At 41.7% G+C, this 20,089-nt stretch overlaps 2 protein-coding genes across 2 annotated transcripts; both read left to right on the top strand.

Annotated features, from left to right (window-relative positions):
- The first annotated feature begins 1,615 nt into the window (after positions 1 to 1,615).
- frmd8 (FERM domain containing 8) lies at positions 1,616 to 13,779 on the top strand. Its single transcript, XM_056397861.1, has 11 exons — positions 1,616 to 1,971; positions 2,900 to 2,997; positions 3,183 to 3,350; positions 3,624 to 3,725; positions 6,047 to 6,105; positions 6,525 to 6,691; positions 8,798 to 9,013; positions 9,138 to 9,261; positions 9,433 to 9,582; positions 10,193 to 10,421; positions 10,570 to 13,779. Exons 2-11 carry the CDS (start codon positions 2,907 to 2,909, stop codon positions 10,680 to 10,682), a joined length of 1,419 nt encoding a protein of 472 aa, XP_056253836.1. The 5' UTR covers positions 1,616 to 1,971; positions 2,900 to 2,906; the 3' UTR covers positions 10,683 to 13,779.
- A 366-nt stretch (positions 13,780 to 14,145) lies between these two features.
- On the top strand, positions 14,146 to 19,866 carry vps51 (VPS51 subunit of GARP complex). Its single transcript, XM_056398328.1, has 11 exons — positions 14,146 to 14,603; positions 15,011 to 15,140; positions 15,217 to 15,363; positions 15,474 to 15,693; positions 16,140 to 17,055; positions 17,270 to 17,485; positions 17,634 to 17,717; positions 17,825 to 17,959; positions 18,074 to 18,195; positions 18,824 to 18,911; positions 18,993 to 19,866. Exons 1-11 carry the CDS (start codon positions 14,412 to 14,414, stop codon positions 19,251 to 19,253), a joined length of 2,511 nt encoding a protein of 836 aa, XP_056254303.1. The 5' UTR covers positions 14,146 to 14,411; the 3' UTR covers positions 19,254 to 19,866.
- The last annotated feature ends 223 nt before the right edge of the window (positions 19,867 to 20,089 follow it).

The raw sequence follows: 20,089 nt of genomic DNA on the forward strand, positions 1-20,089 counted from the left end.
TTAAAATACTTCATGTCTCCCTCCATAACGGGAGCTCTAAGATTTTCCCTGCCAGTGAAAGGAATAGGATTAAGAGGATTGATGAATCGATGTCAGTAATGCAGTGAAAGCCATCAAGTGTGTCCTCTGTTATCTCACCTTTGTTAAAGCTTTTAATCCCATTTGTTAATACTCAGCCTGCTGCGATTGCAGTTAGACACCTGCGTCAGGTGGATGTAAGATGCAGAGTGAACCATGCGAAGACTTTGTCTGCTTATAAAAGTCTAAAATATTATTAATAATAATAATAATAATAATAATAGCAACAACAACAATAATTATAATGATAATAAAAATAATAATATTGACATTGATCGAATTGAGATCTAACTTTTCAAATGCAGCTATACTGTAAAGAGTTTGTGATGTGGCGGCTCGTTGGGTCATCGATGGAGTTTCTGATTTTGCCACAAAAAAAGAAAAATATCTAAACACTCTAATGCTTTTTTCCCTTTAATTTTTCCCATGATAGTTCATTAAATATGAAAGAAAGCTACACTCTCTTTATTACCAGAAACAAACATTTGGTTCATCCCAGGAATCTATTTGTAATGTCAACCCCATATGAAAAATGTTATTAAAAGCCCCTTTAAAAACAAGACTGTGTACTGAGTGATTCTCTGGATCACCTCTGACTGAGAGCATCAAGAGTTTCACATATAGGGTTTGTAATTGCAAAAGAACCAGGCTGTATGACTCTCACTGATTGTCTTTTTTTGAAGCTTCTATAGCTGTCTAATATTTACATCAAATAATTTGATTATGATGTATATTGTGATTCAAGTCATTCATTACACTTGATGGAGAAATTTGCAGGTTATGAACCTGTTGATCACCACAAGTTCTATCACTACAGTAACACAACGTCAGACCCACTGTAAGTCAGGACCATGCAATGAATATTAGTTTTGTGAAGGTTATTTAAAGTTTTTGTTGAGACTCTGTTGATTAGTCTTTTCGTATTAGAGTGATATGATATTTTGTCCAGCAGGGTGACAAAACAAACACAGAAATATGGTACAACAATACCCACTCCACATGCTTCTAACATGATACCACCTTGTGCTGCAAGACTCAATGAGCTAAAATGTATTACAGTGTAAGAAAGCATAAAGCATAATGTAATTCCACAGCCAGAAAGAGAAAGTGTCTGATTATAAACTATTTGAAATTCAAATACATTTTAATTTAAAACATGGATTAGCTTTGGCAGCAAACCACTGTTTGTTAATGAATATAAATCACATACTACAGCAGATAAACAATCTGCTTCCTGCGTAATTACAGCTGCCTGGGACGTGTTGATCACGTGACGGTGAGAGACGGCGCGCTCTATCGCGTTTCGACTCATTCTCGGGATCGTACTTTTTTTACACCACTTTATTCTTGTCGCACCCGAGGTGGTTGAAGACCCGCCCCTACACTGCCGATTGGCTAGTTTGTGATTAAGTTTAAGCATGAAGAGTGGTGATTGGTTACTATTGGAGCAACAATAATCAGATAAGCCAATCAGAGGCAGAGTAGGGGAGGGCCTTAGCCCATCTCGGGTGAGGAAAAAAAATAGCAAGTTTGAACCGGTCCCCTTTAAAATCTGTCAGCGCGGCGCTATAAAAATAAGCTCCTGACGAATATCTTTAAATATTTGGTCTTAGATATTTTAACAGCTACTTCATTAACGAGTGCTTCAGTTATCGAGGTGTTTCTATTCTTGCAGAGTGACTGTCACACCCATTAAAGAGTGGTTCAGAACAACAGAGTCGTTCGTCCGTCACTCTCGCAGCTGCCTGGAAAGCTAGTTTCAGACAGCTGGCTAGCCAAGGAAATACCATCAAATCATTGATTAGCTAATGTATTTAGCTACAGTATTTACAAAAGTAGCGGGATCCTATCCAGGATAAGCAGCGAGTGGAGGAAATAAATTTCAACTGGCAGGTAGGTGGACAAAGACATTTTGTTCCATCACTTGCCATTAACAGTAGCTGTATTGGACTGTTGGACAAAACACCAAAAGTTAGCTAACTAACAGATATGTTAGGTGACCAAGATGTTATCAACGGATAACTGAAATGTATAAATAGGTCGGAAAGTATCGTAGTACTGTCAATGCGTCAGTAGCTAACACGGTCGCTTCCCCTGCCTTCAAGCTAACTGAGCTAACGCTAACGAAATGAAGTTTAGTGGCGTTGAGTTGTTCTCTGGAATATCTCAGCCATTGTTTGGGCATGTGTAGGACAATCCAGTCAGATTTTAGCAAGCTAACCTTGGTCTTACTGACTGCCATCGGGCTGTTGCCGTGATATCTCTGTATTTACCACCTCTCTCTGACGTTACTTAGACTATAGTATTGAAACTCAAAGCCTTATAGAAATACTTTATAAATGGGACGGAGTAACAGTGAAACGTTGGGACCAAACGATCATTTCAGTTTAGCAGGGTGAGGTCAACAGTGGTCGATTGGGATGTTCTGATTGTACAGGGTTTTTTTCCAGTCTAATACCACATGGTGGCACTGGTGCTCAGTGAAACCTGGGCTAAATTTGCCTGATTACTTGTTTATTGAAACATGACTAAAGGAAATGGGTGAAGTGGCATGCGTCAGTGACAAAGACCCACCAGTTCATGTTGCAAGTATTTGGCTAGTCATCTCTGAGGTAATAACTAAGTCTTTTTTTGAAGGTATATAGGACCAAAGCAAGTGTCCTAAATATAACTATGCACCACATGCACATACCCTCCTTAGTTGGCCCCTCTGGTCTTTTTTTGTGCTGTTATGTTTGTTTTTCTTACCCATCATATTAATACTGCTCTGCACTGTGTAAATGTGGTAACAGGTTTTGAATTTGGCCATTGCGTGTTTCAGATTAGAGATGGAAGGAGACGACTGCAGTTTTCCTCCAGACTCGTCAGATGACCACTCACAAAGAGGAAGTGTTGCTTCTTCTGCAACACTTTCCCGTGGTACGGAGCAGAAAATTATAATATAAATTCCCCCTCTGTGTTTTTAAACATGCAGTACTTTTCATTTGTATCAACTTAACGTCAAATTAAATTTTAATTTAAATGTGTTGTCGTTCGGCTTATTTCCTTTTTATAATGTTGTTTATTTTCTGTTTAATTTTGTGTATCTATGATTGTTCACACAGCTCAAGATGTACTTATATACCTGTTTGGTGACAGTGCAGTCCACTTATCTGTAGAAGGGCTTGGCAGTGTCACTGTGCAGGAGCTGGGCCGCAGTGTTCGTGAGGCTCTCCATATTCCTGAGTCTGCACAGGATGCTTTTGCCTTCTGGTTGTGTTCTCCACTGCTGGGTAAGAACTTTTTCCCAACACACTCTACATTCATAAATGCTCCGACTCTTAATCTGTTGACGTTATGAGAATGCTGAGATGCATATGGATGCTTCTTTCTTAAAAAGTGGATACCAAATATTAGATAACACCTTATTTTATTGACAAGTTGTCAGGCAGAATATGTGTCTACATGCCTCGGCCCGAATGATAAAGACCAGACATATGTTACATATATCAGAAGATTCATAGCAGGGAAACACTATTACATTTTATTTCCTCCACACTCCTCAGAATTGCAGTTAAAGGTGAGGCATCAACCATACAAACTGTGTCGGCAGTGGCAGGACCTGCTGTATCGTTTCACTGAGGCCTCCGAGGAAGACATTTCACAAGGTGAGAGCTTGGTCTCTATGTTGCTGTGTTTACAAAAAAGGAAACCTGATTTCTGATTCAGGTTTGTGAAAGAGTGGCTGTGATAGCAGGGTAAAGAAAAGCAATATGCCTTAAATATGCCTTGTATTAAGTAAACATGAAACTGAAATGAATAACTTCATAGCCGCAGATGAACAGTAGGTTCTTTGTAAAAAATGTTTACAATAAGATAAAGTAAGGCTCCCTATCATCATATATGCAGTAAAACATGTAAAATATATTAGCTTTGCCTCAAAAATGTGGTAGTATCCAGCTTATCAAGGTGCATCTACAGTGGATATAAAAAGTCCACACACAGTTATGAAATTGCAGATTGAAATAAAAATAACTTAATGTTAGTCTTTTTCCATCTTTAATGTGACCTTCAAACAAACACAAATCCAGAGGGAGAAAGAAGCTGTGTTCAAAGTTCCATTGAATATTCATTCAACAATAAAGTCTGTTGGCGAGTACAGCAGTATATACCTGCCATCAGTGAAAGGGATTCTGATTAAACCCAGACTAAAGTCAGCTGTGCTTGTAAGATTTGCTTGAATGATTGGGGGGGCATTCAACAAGGAGAACTAATTGCGAGATCTAATTGTTAAAAAGTACCAATCAGGAGAGGGATATAAAAGAATATCGAAGGCATTGGATGTACCATGGAGCACTGTCAGAACCATCATAATAAAGTGGAGGAAATGCAGAACCACAGAGTAGTTGCAAAGATCAGGACGTCCCTCCAAAGTTGATGATGGAAGAGGAGAAAACTCAGGGAGGCCAACAGCAACACTGAAGGAGCTACATGAAGGGTCACGTATTTCATGTGATCAACATCTCCCCTATTCTGCACGTCTGGGCAGAAAAGAGAAATCAGACTCTTGGAATGTCCCAGTCAGAGTCCAGAGTCCCACTGGACATCTGTGGAATGACCTGAAGAGGGCTGTGCACAGGAGATCCCCTCACAATTTAAAGGAACTTGAACTTTTTTTGCAAAGAAGAGTGGGATAAAATTACAGTCAAGTGAACAGAGACTTTTTCACAAAAACCTGCTGCTGTAATAAATGCAAAAGGTGCTTCCACAAAGTATAAGTTTGATAGTGTGTGCAGATTAATACAACCAGGATGTTATAGGTTTTTTTTTTTTATATTTCCTAATAATTCAATTAATTTTTTTAAAACATTTTATTGTCTGTATTTGTGTTCGTTGCAAAGTCACATTAAAGATGGTAGATGTCTGACACTGATGGTGTTTTTATATCCACTGTAGATCTATTCTCTGATTTCCTGCCTGAAGCCCGTAAATAACCTGGTTCCTCGTGTGTTTCTATGTATGCTGAGTACAGCCTGTTTCTTTTTCCTGCAGCTGTTCCCTCTGGATTTGTAGCTTACTTATAAATCGTTTGTGCTTAGTAGCTTATTCAGGGTAAATAAAGGATAAAGGTGCTGTCAGGTTTGTTTGGAATAAATAAAGGGAAAAGGAAGGGAGTTGGCACAATAAGCAATAAACACCTGTGGCTGAACAGGAAAAGAAAAGGCTGGAACATGTAGAAAGTCAAACTGCATCACGAGAGTTACAGTTACTGTGAGGGATATTCAGTGGACCTGATCAGTGTGTTGACAATCCTGTCCACCCTGTAAAACATGAACATTGTGTTCATTATATACTACTTACAATTTATAAACTGGTTAATCAAGGCAATAATTTATGGCTGCAACTACTGATTATTTTCATTTACAATTTAGTAAATCCAGAGTAAATCCCATATGAATGTGGTCAAGGACACAACCTTCAGTTAAACAAACTGGGATTAGACCAAACGGAGATTTTTACTTTTTACAAAGTACAACAGTTGGTTGTTGCTCTGTCAAAACTGTCACCCACAAATGACGTGTGGTGAAGTGTCAGTCTGTTATTTGTCATGACTCTACCAGTTGAACAGCTCACATGTGCTTTGAGTGCTTTCCGTCCAGTGATATCGAAGAACGGGTGACACAGTGACAGTTACTGCTAATAAAACAAAAAGGATCACGAATGCATTGCATAATCATTGAGATGCTGTTATGTGTTGTTGCGGAGTAGGTAGGGATACCACCCACAGTACAGGACTGTGAGCCAGAGCAGAGTGGGCTGGAGGGGGCTTGAGTGGTAGATTTGATGTTACCCCCACATCTACTGCAGTGTTCGTCTCTCATCCCTCACTCCTCCACTCTGGGTGATGAGGCTGAATTTCACCCATTGAATGACGAGAGAACACAGTCACCTAACCCTAATGCATCACTGTCCTCTGCTCTTTCCTCAGATGAGCCATTTCTCCAGTACAGACGGAATGTGTTTTATCCTAAATCTAAAGAGCTGCAGGTAATATTGCCTCTACAAAACATTCATTACTCTTATATACAAGTGAATTATAAAGACACTGTTATCCATCACTTGGTAGTAAGGGTCTGTTTCTTACAAATGCTCAGTGAGTGTAAATGAAGATATTTGGTTAATGTCTGAAAGCCATTAGACTGCAGTGGTCATTATGGGATTTCCTGTAAATCAGAACTGTTTCAGAGGGGCTACTGGGGTAAAAATGTTTTTCTGTGTTATATAATAATCTTTATTTATAGAGCACTTTTCTAAACCCAAAGTTACAGAGGAAGCAAACTGTAATCAACATGTTGTAAAACCATTAAATTAGATAATTAGAAGCGACTTCAGTACGTTACAATAAAAGAAACTCAGACAAACTCTGAGCTAACTGTCCTGATAACTGTTGATAATCTCCCGAGCAGATCGATGATGAAGGAGTGCTGAAACTTCTGTATGAGGAGGCCAGGAGCAACATCCTCACAGCTCGATACCCCTGCGATCCCGAGCACTGGATGGGTCTTGGAGCCTTGTCTTTTGCTATTGATGAGGGATCTAGTCTGGACAGCCAACAGTTTACTTCTACCATCAGGTAAATTCAAGAGGCTGGTTAAAAAAAATTACCATATTCTGGATGTGTTTAGTTTTGTATTTTTGTTTTCACATTGTTGATTCTTTGACTTCACTTTTTGGCTAAGAGTTAGATGATACGATCAATATCACTGGATGTAAGGCTACAGCCTGGACATGTAGCTTAGCTTAGCTTAGTTTAGTCTATTTTAGCGTAAAGGCTGGAACAAGGGGAAACCGTGTGGCTCTGTCCAAAGGTAACAAAATCTACCTTTTCAGTACCTCTGAAGCTCTCTGGTCTGTGCAGATTGCTTAATTCACACTAATTAGTTTCAGAAGAGCTCACTAGTTACAACTAAAGTGTAAAGTTCCCGTCCAAGAGACTGACCAGTACATAACCCCCTCATGAAACTAGATTAACAATTTTCCTCTTCAGTTTTTACACAGATTAAACAGTAGACAGCAAGCCTAGCTGTTTCCCCTTTATGCTAAGCTAAGCTAACAAGCTGTAGCTTCCTATTTAAAAGACAGATATTAGAGAGGTATTGATAACTCTCTTTGAGAATGGAAATTATTATCTGAAGTTGGCAGTAAACCCATGATTTGAAGTATGAATGTTTTTGTCACAGTGGTGTAATTATATGGACAGACACTGATAAGAATGTGAAAGTCGGCCATTTTCTGGGAAGAGAATCGTCACTTTACATCATGGCAATAATTTGACTTGACCTTTCTGTCAACACATGACTTACCTGACCTTCTGTTCTTTTGGCTCCAGCACTTAATTAACTGAACTTCACAATTCACAGTTCACTCGGTTACAGTTTGGCCTTTTTAGAAAATACACATCTGCGTCTCTGTCGATTTTGTCAAACGGTGAGAGAACGCCTGCTGCAGCTCAGTGTACTAGAAAAACCATTGACACAGTAAAAAGCACCCCCGAACTCATGTCCCTAAACCCACGTTTTAAATGGCAGCTGGTCGATTTAGCAGCTTCGAGTACTTCGGCACAATCAACAACAAAACGCTGCAATTTGATGAAAATCAACAGGCATTGTGAAAAAGGTCAGCAGTGATTCTCTTGTTTGAAGAGGCTTTAATTTTGTCTTATGGTGATAACACTCATTGAGCCACTGCAGCAATTTTCAGTTGCTTGTTGGTTTGTGCAGGAATGAACAAAATGACATTTTGGATTGGAGTGAGATGATCATGAGAGTGTGTCTCTTTTTTTCTCTTTAAAGCCTTTTGAGACTTGACTGTGATTAAGGGGATGTGGATTATACAGTTGGTACTTGACGGAGCCTATGAAACACTGTACATATAATAAAGGAGTATAGTCACTGTTCTTTTTGTACGTATTCATGACACACATTACAGGCTGTTTACAGATAGCAGTAACTGAATATGTTTAAGGAAGTCTCGTCTTTGTTTGTGTGTTTTAATAATGTCTTAGTTTGTCAGTTGTTTTTATCCGTCATCATCTCTTTATTTGGTGTTTAATGATTATTAAATGGACAATTTGAATTTTGCATCAAAACAAACATGAGTGCTTCATCCCAATAGTCCATAGATTACATCTTGTTTTCATAATTTTTCTCTTTGACCATTGATCATAAAGCAGTAGACGAGATGAGAAGAGGCACTTAGTTTATCCTGTTCACATAAATGACATGATGTTTAATGTTTGAAGCAGAGTCACATTAGATCATCTTGGTATCTACAGATTGAATCATTCCCTGTATTGTAAACACTGGTTACCGATTATAAATTAGACCAGAAGCTGTTTTCAGGCCTTTATTATTAATGAAGGATATTAAGGATTTTGATGTCAGTAGGTGAGTAGTAGTAATTGAAGAGAGGAGTCAAAACTAACACTTGTTTGAGGCAACACTTTTACTATAAGGAACTTTATTTTGACATCAATGCGTTTTGGTCTGTGGCTTTATTGCAGCCCAGTCATAATGACACAGCACAGCAGGACAGGACAGTGACAGTAGGTTGTTTCTGCAACAGAAGCAAAGGTCAACATGAAATTAAGCAGTAAATGTCAGCAAATGAATTATGAATTGAATATAATATTAAGCCCAGGTTTGCACAGATACGAACTCGTCTTCTCTGCTCTCCACAGAGAGAAGAAGCTGTCCTCTTTTCTGCCTGCACATGTTGCCATGGGGGGTGGAGGTCTCCTCTCCACTCTGAGGGGGAAGTCGAGCCGTCAGGCCGGGCTGGAGCAGAACCTGTTGGGGGAGTACAGAAAAATCAGCACATCTGCCGCAAGCCCTCCTGAGCCCACACAGCTCCTACACCAGTACCTCAACACATGTCACACTCTGCCTTATTACGGGTAAGCGTTTGTGTAATGAGCCATTTATATTTCCCTACAGAAGATAGTTTTAAAACTCAAAGGCAACGATAGACACACCTCAAATAACTGTGAATCATGTTTGTTTTTCAATCGACATTAACAGGTGTGCTTTCTTCTTTGGGGAGATTGACAAACCAGCGCAAGGGATCCTTCAGAGGGGAAAACGCAAAGCTGTCAACATCGGGATCTGTCTGGAGGGAGTTTATGTGATGGATGTCAAAGAGAAGGTGAGCGCTGGATCTTTTTTTTTTAAATGAAACGTCATGTTTTTTCTCACCACGTATGTCTGTGCATACTTGGATAATCACTGTGCACACTGCAGACATTTTCTCTCCCCTCTCATTCCTCTTCGTGAAAGCGATCCTGACTTCTCTCTCCCTGAACATGTTTCCTTGCAGCATGTCCTGCTCGGCCTGCGTTTCAGTGAGCTCTCCTGGGACCACAGCCACCCGGAGGAGGAGGGGGACTCGCACATTCTGTGGCTGGAGTTTGATGGAGAGGAAGACGGTACTCCTGTCAACAAGCTGCTAAAGATCTACTCAAAACAAGTAAGAAAATGTTTGTGAAATTAAATAAAATTCACAAATGATCTGATGTGAATGTATTTACATCTGTGCGGCGGCTGTACTGTGGGTTAGATTGCCTCAGAACTGTCGAGTGTGTTGTGGTGATTGGCCTGTTTGTTTTTTTGGGCGGCACCTGTCCTGACCTGCTGACACCTCCACCATCTCTGCTTTACTTTGAGCATCACTTTAAGACCGTCTTGCTGCTGGAGAGGGTGGCAGATGTGGTCCTCTTGTGTGCGTCTCACTTCAGATGTGTTCAGCGTTCAGTCGTCTCTGGAGCGCACTGCACCTGGTGTTTTGGAGAGCCTTCAGATCGGGTGCAGCTGCTGTGCCCATTTGTTCTTGGAGTGGCGTAACATTTGAAAATGTCAAATCATTACAACAAATGATTGTTGGTTTGAAAAAGACTGAGCACAACAGATGGTGAAGAGATGTTACATAATGGTAGAGCCAGTCACAAATAATCACAGCAGGCCCTAATCCAAGGCTGGCAGTGTGACCCAAATCAAAAACTTAAGTACAGCTGTTCATTACATATACGTCTCAGGATCAGACTTAATAACTTGTCTTTTTTTTTTTTCTGTTGGACCAGGCAGAGCTGATGAGCGGCTTCATTGAGTTCTGTGTGGAGCTGAAGTCTGCGTCGGAGGGAGGGGCTGCGGCTGACACGGACGGCGAGGTGAGCCAGTCTCCGCAGCCCGCCAGGAAAGACGACAGCAACAAGAATGGACGTGGAGGAAGGCGGGGGATGCTGCACAGACAAAGCAGTGTTGTGTGCAGTCGGGTCCATTCACTTAACACTATCAGCTACGTGGACAACGGTGAGTCTAATGGTTTATATTAATAGTCCAACATATTTACAGTGTAATCTCTCTAGAGTGAGCTGCTTCTGTGCCAAGACAGTCTCCCTGTAGTCGCGTCAGTTGGAGAAATGTTTCTATATTTGTCCCTTTTTTTTTTATCTTTCAGGGAAAGAAATCAAACGCTTGAAACCAAAAAGAGCCGCGTCCTTCTTCACCCGACAGGCGTCTGCACCCACGTACTCTGCAGTGCAAGTGACAGAGAGTCTGGAGCAGGGTTAAACTCACAGAGCGGCTCTGCCCCGTTCCTCTCCAAGACCAAACCTGAACATTTTACACTGAGATTTAAAGAAAAGACTTGATATGAGTTTGAGACATTTAACTGATAATATATGAACATGCAAAGGACCAAGCGAGGGATCTAAGTGCGTGTGACAATATTTATCTTCTGAAGTTGTGTATATTAAGGGAGTGCAGCAATGTGAAAAACAAAAAGATCTTTTAACACCGATGCTTCTGAGGTTAAACTGAAGTGGCTGTTCATTAGATGGCCTTAAAGAAAATATTCTGATCACCATATGACGGACCTCCTTCATAAGTCTGAGACAAGCCTTAGAGAAACCCTCAGACGATGACTGTGTGATATCTCGTGACCTTTCTGCAGCGCTCTGGAGGCGGTTTTACTGCTATTACTCAAGAACTTTAAACCTCAAAAGAGTAGAACCACTGCATTACCTCTTTTTACTTTAACTCTTCTTGGGGATTGAACACCAAGAATGTTTCAGTACATCCCCTTTATAACATTAACCATCCTGCTCAGAACTGCATGAGTTAGCACAAACTCTTTACAGTCAGCAGGGGACGATCTGAGGGCGTGTTCCCACTAGTCTGCTTTTTTAAACTGCCAGTGCCTTGTTCTAATGAAAGGGTGAAGCCACTTTAAAAAAGTACTTAGTACTTAGTGCTTGGTGTTACGGATCATAAAAAGTCTGTATGGGAGCTCACTGGCTGTGTTGTGGAGGTTTCTTGTAAGTACATGTACTTAAGAGTTTAACATGATTAATATTTGCTGATATTTGCAGCTAGTTACTGTGGAGAAACAATGCAGGTGGTACATCGCACATTTAAAAATGAACTTTTATTTGTAAAAGCGGGAAAAGTGAATTTGGTGCAAACGTGTAAAATAACAGGATAAAATAGTATTTCAAGTGTTTTACAGCTTCCAGGTGTAAAAGCCAAAATTGCACGTTCACAGTATCAAGTGCTCATCGAGAGCTGAAGCTGATTTACACCAACCGAAGAATCGGATCAGTCAGACACTAAACTACATGTTAAGTTAGTAAAAAGAACTAAATATGAATGTACTGTACCATGCTGCTACTTTTACCACTAAATGATCTGCAGTTATCCAGTTAAAACATATCACATTCAAAGTTAAACTTGTAAATCAGAACCATCAGTACAGGTGACATCCAGGCACAGGTCTGGACTCGACTGTCACCTGCTCGGTCAGATCGGATCAGCAAAGTACAAACTGATGCAATATCGTACTTGTGCAACTTCTGACATGAGAGAGGCTAAAATAAGACAAACCTTCCTGTTTAACTGTGATCTGCTGTGCTCTACACAAGCACATTCAAACTGCAACTTAAATGTCTAAGTTTCGGTTAATGATTGTTTTCCTCGCAAACACAATCATGGTTGACATTATTTGAAAGAAGACAGGGAACACTATCTTTGTGTGATGTTGCTGACACCTTGTTTTCAGCTTTGTGACAATGCATTTTCAAATACTCCAGTGGGTTTATTCAGGAGAAACCAAGTTAACTAGTGATGGTAGAAAGTAGAATTTTCTCAACCCATGAAGAAACATTTAATGCTTCAATTCATCTGATAAATTAGAAATCACTTTATCCTGAGATGGTTTTCACCGGACTGTGACAGTCTGCTCTGAGCATATGACACAGACCTTTTCGACTATGCTGTTGAATTCTCCGTCTGTACACCAAAGCAAGCCTATCTAACATGCTGCAACACAGAATACTACCTTAACGCTCCAGAGACAGAATTCAGATGTTGCCGCAGGTGTCTCTCCGAACATCACACCAACCCAGACACAGGCAGTTCCCGTCTCTGCTGCACGATTAACAAACGTGGCCACCTCACTAACGGCCATCGAAGAAGTTATACAGCTGTATAACACTGCCATATGTCCTCCTTTGAGATGCGGTGCCATCATGCGTTCTTCCTGATTATCCTGAGCATGTAAACTGCAAAATGTATTTCCATTTCTATGCTTTTGACTCGTACGTCAGCAACTGTCTGTCCCCTAACTGCAGCAGTATATTGTTGCTAATGTACACTATGCATGTCACATTGTAGAATAGGCATTCCGACAGACATCATGTGATACTGCACTATTAATACTAATACACTGTTTATAAATATTTTACATCTGCGGATTGTTTTGTATCGTTAGCTTTTATGAGAGAATATTTTTACTTTCTTTTTCATATACTTGTCAGTGTTTGTACACTAGAATGAAGAAATAGGTAATTTTAAGCATTATCTTCTCAAGCAGTCACTTTGCAGAAACATTAAGTGCCTTTTTGTTTGTACCAAGTTGGCATCTCAATGACTGTTTTGCTACTTGGAAACCGGGAAATTTGGTATTGCTATGGTTTAAAAAAAAAAAAAAATTTGCATTTTGTGACGTATTTCCCACATTTTCAGCTAGACAATGCATTTCACATTTCCTAGCTCATGTGAGTGTAACTACACTGAGCTGCTGTCAGTTTCTCTGTTGGTCATTTCTGCCTTCATTAACATATGTCCAATAAGTTTTTTTTTTTAAATAAACTGATGCAAAGTGGCCGTTTCTCAGAGAATATCTGTGGAAACTTGTGTCTACCTACACCCTCAGTGTACTGAAGCCATACTCCTGTTAACTAACATGTTATCTTGTGTGTGATTTTATTCCGCGTCAATGTTTCTACCACATGTTCTGCTCAGACATGGATTATTGTAGATTTATTATACAATCAAAGCAGGAACTTCATGGTGAGACCTGCTGTACCGTTTCAACTAGATGCATTTAATAAAGTTCAGAAAAATAATGTAGTGTTAAAGTTTAATGCTAGTAACAATGTGGGGATGTAAGCGTCATATAACACATATTTAGACAGTTGTTTTGTGATTACTCCTCTTTTTTACATTCACCTAACAATGTTATTTACTATAATTCGGATTATTTTCAAAAATACCTGACTGAATTCCTGCGACTATATTCCACTGTTACAGTATTGTCCTTGATGCAATATATAAACTTTTAACAGATTTTGAATCTTTGACCAATAAAATTACATTTGTTCTCTCTGAAGATGAGGCCTGTTGCTCTTTAGCTTTGATTCTGTCTTTTTCTTTCCCGTGATTCCCCTTCTGCACGTCAGCCTGCAGTTTACCCAGTCATACTAATTCACATACAGAACACATCATGTATATGATTTTTATTTTAATTTGTTTTCATTTTGTTTGAATTATTTTATTTGAAAAATCATCAGCTCTTAGTATCTGCAAACAAAACAGAAATATTTATTTAGGAAATTAATTTTATCTTTGGTTCAGTTTACTGCTGTAGTATATTCTATGACATGCGCAGTAGTGCACTTCCGGACCAAAACTAAAACATTCCTCACATTAGCGGCCGGGTATTCTCTTGACTGCCCGTACTCTTTGGCGACGTGACACCGGATAGGCTACACACCCGGAAACAGTTACGTTTTCGAGCCAGTTGCTTGTGTATTGGGGGAAATATGACATTTTCTAACTAATGAATCTGTAAATCTGCGTTGATATCGGCAGACAGTTTAGCTACACGGACATCAGTCACTTCTGAGCAAGAGGTTACCGAGTGCGGGCGGCAGTGGAGAGCTGTCTCCTGCCAGCTGGACGCCTGTCGTCTTTGTTTATCGTCGCTTTATCCCTGTATTTCTCAGCTGGCCGGAGTTCGGTATGGACGGTGAGGCGGACGGCACGGTGGCGGTGTCGGAGGACTGTGACCCCAGCAGGAGGCGGAGGGTGCACGGCATGCTGAAGCTCTACTACGGGATGAACAAGGAAGGAAAGGCCGCGGAGGAGATGGAGTCCCTGGATCCCTGCGACATCAACGGGCCTCATTTTGACCCCGAGCTCTACCTCAACAAGGTGAGGGACCCTGCTGTCATGTCACCTGTGTACTGTGTCTCATTACTCACATCCTGACCTGCTGCACTGTGCGTTGTTACAGCTGAGTCAGTATCAGTGTGACATGGGCCTGCGAAGACTACAGCCCTATTAACATCTGTGCTGTTAAATGAGAGAAATTTGAATATAAATTAAGATCAATAAATCAATGTAGACAGTTGTGATTCCAGAGGAAACACAAAACTCAGTGGGAATAAAATTCAGTTTTCATTAAACCAGTGCTCACTCAGCTGATTTTACATTTCAAGGAAGTGCAAGTGCAAACGTTATTGATTTGACATTGTTGTGGTTAAAGCTCTACTTACCTTATTTGACCTCTCCTCCTTTTAAGTCTGACTGTGAGTTGTGTGTCTTGTGTCCACTTGCAGCTGAGAAGAGAGTGCTCTCTTACGGAGCTGATGGACCAGGAGACCTGCATGGTCAAGCAGATCCGCTCTTTGGACAGTGACATGCAGACGCTGGTGTATGAAAACTACAACAAGTTCATATCTGCTACAGGTGAGGTGACATCTCACGCACTGTCGTTGAAATGTGCAAACCCACATACTTAAGCCACCCTTCTGTGCTTTTCCAGACACCATCAGAAAGATGAAGAATGACTTCAAAAAGATGGAGGATGAAATGGACTGTCTGTCTGCTAACATGGCGGCAATCACAGAGTTCAGTGCTTCTATCAGTGGAACTCTTCAAGACCAGCACGCACAGATCACAAAACTCTCAGGTGAGACATGAACTGGAGCTTCTTCTGTTGGGTCACACCTGGTGGTGGTGGTGGGCGGGGCTTCACGATGGTTATTTTAACATTTTTTGTGATGTTATGTTTCACTACAGGGGTTCACACTCTCTTAAGGAAGCTGCAGTTTCTGTTTGAACTGCCTGCTCGGTTGAATAAGTGTCTGGAGCTGCAGGCCTACGCTCAGGCCGTGAGCTCCCACCGCCGCGCCCGCTGTGTGCTGCAGCAGTACAGCCACCTGCCCTCCTTCAAGGGAATTCAGGACGACTGTCACGCCATCATGGACAAGCTGGCGCAGGAGCTTCGGCAGAAGTTCAGGTGGGAATTTCTGAATCTGTATTCAAGTGAGAGGGAGCATGACGCTAAAGAGTCATGTTCACTGCCAGAAAGAAATGTGACTGACAAGTGTGCATGCACATTTTCTAAACCACAGAAATAAAGATCAATAAAATGAGAAATATTTATTTTGTTCTTTCAGACTGTTGCCATAAGTGTGCTCTGATTTAATCAGAAATAATGATAATGTTTAAATAATGCTTTGAAGGGAATATGGGCACAAAACCATCTTTTTTGCTCCTTTTTTCTTTATAATTTTCCATATTGTCTGTATACTGATGCCACTAAGGCACAGACATCAATATATGTTCTACTTGCTTGTGCAAAATCCTTTTTGCATTTTGAATTTTTTAAAGAACATCTTTTCCTGTATAATTTCAAAATTTTCCTTGGACCAACTCTTTCCACCTGTTTTCTTGTGCGCACAGGGATGGAGGGTCGAGCGCCAAAGATTTATCAGAGTGTGTGGAGCTGCTGCTGCAGCTGGATGAGCCAGCGGAGGAGCTCTGTGATAAATTCCTGAGCCATGCGCGATCTCGACTTGAGTCGGACCTCCAGGGTCTGGAAGCAGAGATAAGACCGTACCCGTCTGCCTCAGCTGTGAAAGATGCTTCTGCACGCAGGCCGTTGTCGACCGCAGGTGCTGGATCTCCGACCGATAACTCCCCTAAAACGAGCACTCTACCTTCCCCCACCTCAAACACTGACATCCTGGAATTCATTGACAGAGGCTGCAATGAATTTGTCAGCAGCTTATGTTTGGTAATTACATCCTATCAGGAACTTTTTATCAATCATGCTCAGACAGGAGAGCTAGCGACCAAAAACATCCCACAGATGGCAAATGGCAAGCTGCACGTCTTTGTGGACGACCTGGCAGCTCGGTATTTCTCGCTTGTGGAGCGGAGAATACAAGAGGAGAAAGGGGTCGGAGATAACTCCCTCCTGGTCCGTGCACTCGACCGCTTCCACCGCAGACTTCAGGCTGTGGCCAAACTGCTGCCAGGCTCTGCCGTGCCAAACAAAGGCACTGAGATTGTGGTACGGGCAGCGACAGAGCGAGTCAAGCAGTACCTGTCTGCTCTGCAGAGCTTCTACATGGACAGTTTGACAGACGTGAGGCAGGCCTTGGCCACGCCTCGGCTCTCTGTGGCTGGTGCTTCAGTGGCTGGAGGCGGAGCTCATCTGGGGGGGGCGGCCTCTGGTAGAGATGCTCCGACCAGCCTGCCAGAGCTGCTCTCCTCCCTGTCGGCCTCCATCCTCAATCAGATTAAGTCAGTGCTGGCATCAGTGCATCTCTTCACAGCTAAGGACATCACGTTCTCCAACAAGCCGTACTTCAAGGTGAACAGTTTCTCACTTTATTTGACAGTAATTTACCAGATTGCATCAAAAAATAATTTTCTGCTCCATAAGAGCGAGAACTCGACCAGTGGGTAAAAGCACAACTGAACACAGATTATTTTAGTGGGGTGAAGTAATGGTTTAATTTGTGACTTCCTGTTTTGTTTCTGCGCAGTGACAGTGACCGTCCTTTCTGTCTGTCTTCTCCTGGCAGGGTGAGTTCTGCAGTCAGGGAGTACGGGAGAGTCTGGTGGTGAGCTTCATAAAGTTTGTGTGTCAGTCTTCTCGCCAGTTCTGTGAGAGCGCTGGAGACAAAGGAGGGTCGACCCCCCCGGCCCTTCTGTTGCTGCTGTCTCGCCTCTGCTTGGACTATGAAACCTCGACTATCTCCTACATACTCACGCTCACAGATGAACAGTTCCTTGTGCAGGTGAATATGGTTTGTCACACTGTCAATGGAGAATATTGTTTTTGAATGTATTTTTTAAAAACCCCTTAAAATGAATATAGTTCACTCCTTTAGTAACTGATTTCCCTGTCGTCTAACTACAGCTCTTCTTGTTTTTGTACCTTCTCAGCACCACAGTCCTGTAACACCCGTCACAAGTTTATGTGCAGAAGCCAGGGAGGCGGCACAGAAACTACTGAACCATTATGTCAAGGTAGATTTTCACCAACGACAGTCACTGAGGGAAAACAGAGACGTCACGACAGGAAAATACTCGTACTTTTCTCACGGATCTGTAAACTCAGTGGTTTGTTTTTGCAGGTTCAGGGCCTGATAATCTCCCAGATGCTAAGGAAGAGTGTCGAAACACGAGACTGGGTCAACACCATCGAGCCACGAAACGTCCGAGCTGTGATGAAGAGAGTCGTAGAGGACACCACCTCCATTGATGTGCAGGTAAAACTTTAGATAATCACATAGGTCTTCCAGTCCAATCACGGCGCTCTCATCACCAGCTCTCATCGCCGTGCATGAGCAGTCTGTCTTATCACCTCGTGTGCTTCACTGTAGGTGGGACTTCTGTATGAAGAAGGTGTGAGGAAAGCGCACAGCAGCGACTCCAGCAAAAGGACTTTCTCTGTCTACAGCAGCTCCAGGCAACAAGCGCGCTACGCTGCCAGCTACACTCCCAGGTAGATGAGCTGCAGACACACCCGGTGCAGGGAGGAGACAGAAGAGTTTTATTTCGTTTGGTTTATTTACAACATTCAGACTCTCAGGACGATGAAGTCCTGCATGTATTAATTGTTGTTGCTGGTGTGTGTTGCCTTTGCATGTGGCTTAACTTTGACTCAGGTTAGTGAGTTCCTCTGATGTGTGAGGTGCATGACTTAAGACTTTTTTTTTTTAAGGTTGAATTTGAGTGTTGCAGACAGCCACCAACGAACAGTGTTTAGTGACGGCTGCATGAAGGGTGTCACAGATAACGAGGAAATAATACAGAGTTACAGTGGGGCAGTTTTAATTAGCGCTCTCAGCATCAAGATAATTAAACATGTTGTTGCTCTTCTTGTGCCAATGTGGCGCATCATGTACTGATCATTATATTGACATTTACAATCTCCGTTTTGTGTCATGAGTCATTCTGAAAATGCCAGGATAAAACAATGATAAATACAGACCAACACACACATGCAGCTAATCTGTATTACATCCTTCACTTTCATTGCAGAGGAGCAAATTGTTATCGAGCCGTCTCTAATCATAAGAATCAGCTCGTTGTCGGTTTACACGAGTGATTTGTCCTTTGTCTGCCTGCAGTGCTCCCATGGACACCAACCTACTGAGCAACATACACAAGCTGTTTTCTGAGAGGATAGACATCTTCAGCTCAGTGGAGTTCAACAAGGTGAGTGCAGCATCAGGTCTTTGTTCCTTGATCATGATCTTCAGTGAGATCCATCCCTCTCACACCGCTCCGCTCCCCCAGGTCTCTGTGATGACGGGAATCATCAAGATCAGTTTAAAGACCTTCCTGGAGTGCGTCCGCTTGCGCACCTTTGGCCGCTACGGGCTGCAGCAGATCCAGGTCGACTGCCACTACCTGCAGATGTACCTGTGGCGCTTCGTCTCCGATGAGAACCTTGTACACTTCCTGCTGGACGAGATAGTGGGGAGCTCCGCCCACCGCTGCCTGGATCCCGCGCCCATGGAGCAGAGTGTGATCGAAGTCATCTGCGAACGAGGTTAAAGCTCAAAGTGCAGCACGGGCCACATAGTCCACACTCGCCACAGAATTACATCACACACTGGAACCGTACATCCACTTCAAACACTCTCTGTTACACAGTTAATGATGATGTCAACGTTATTGATTATTTGAGAATCGGTTTGCAGGGTCTAAACTCTACTGTAAAGGTGATGTTCACATGCTCAGAAACATTTGATCTTAATATCTATATAATCTATATTTCATCCTAGGCCCTACAAAGAGCATTAAAAACATCTAGTAAGGTTTAATCTTCTAGTTTAATCTTGATTCATGATTCAAGCTGAACTTGTAAACACATGTTCCCCTTGAAGGAGGCGTGTTTAATGTGAATACAGAGTATCAATGATTAAAGAAGAAAAGTTGTGTCTGTTGGAAATCTCATGTATTAATAAATTCTCTCAGGCATCTTTTGCTGAATAATTAGCAGTGTGGATGTCATCTGATTACATCCTTCATGTCTAACACTAAAGTAACTACAGCAGACGTTTGAGCCTTCAGGCCCACTCTGTGTTTTCTGTGCATGTGTCACACAGATTAACGTGTTTAAAATGGTTTAAATTTGTTTGTCCACAATAAAAGTGAATGAATGTGAGATTGAAAACGTGTTTTTCTTCTTTTACTCAAACGAGCAGAGTCTCATAGTAAAAACACAGTAAGAATATCTTCTTCAGCTGCAGCCTCAGTGTTGAAAACAGGTTTGAGTCTTTAATCTGCAACAGTACAAACAGTTTTCAACAATGTCATTCAGGTGTTTCACAACAACTGTCAGTCGTTCTCCAGTGCAGCATACAGCTGGCTGTCGCCACCTGACGAGC

Source organism: Seriola aureovittata, chromosome 15, assembly GCF_021018895.1.
Source record: "Seriola aureovittata isolate HTS-2021-v1 ecotype China chromosome 15, ASM2101889v1, whole genome shotgun sequence".
Classification (NCBI taxonomy): Eukaryota; Metazoa; Chordata; class Actinopteri; order Carangiformes; family Carangidae; genus Seriola; species Seriola aureovittata.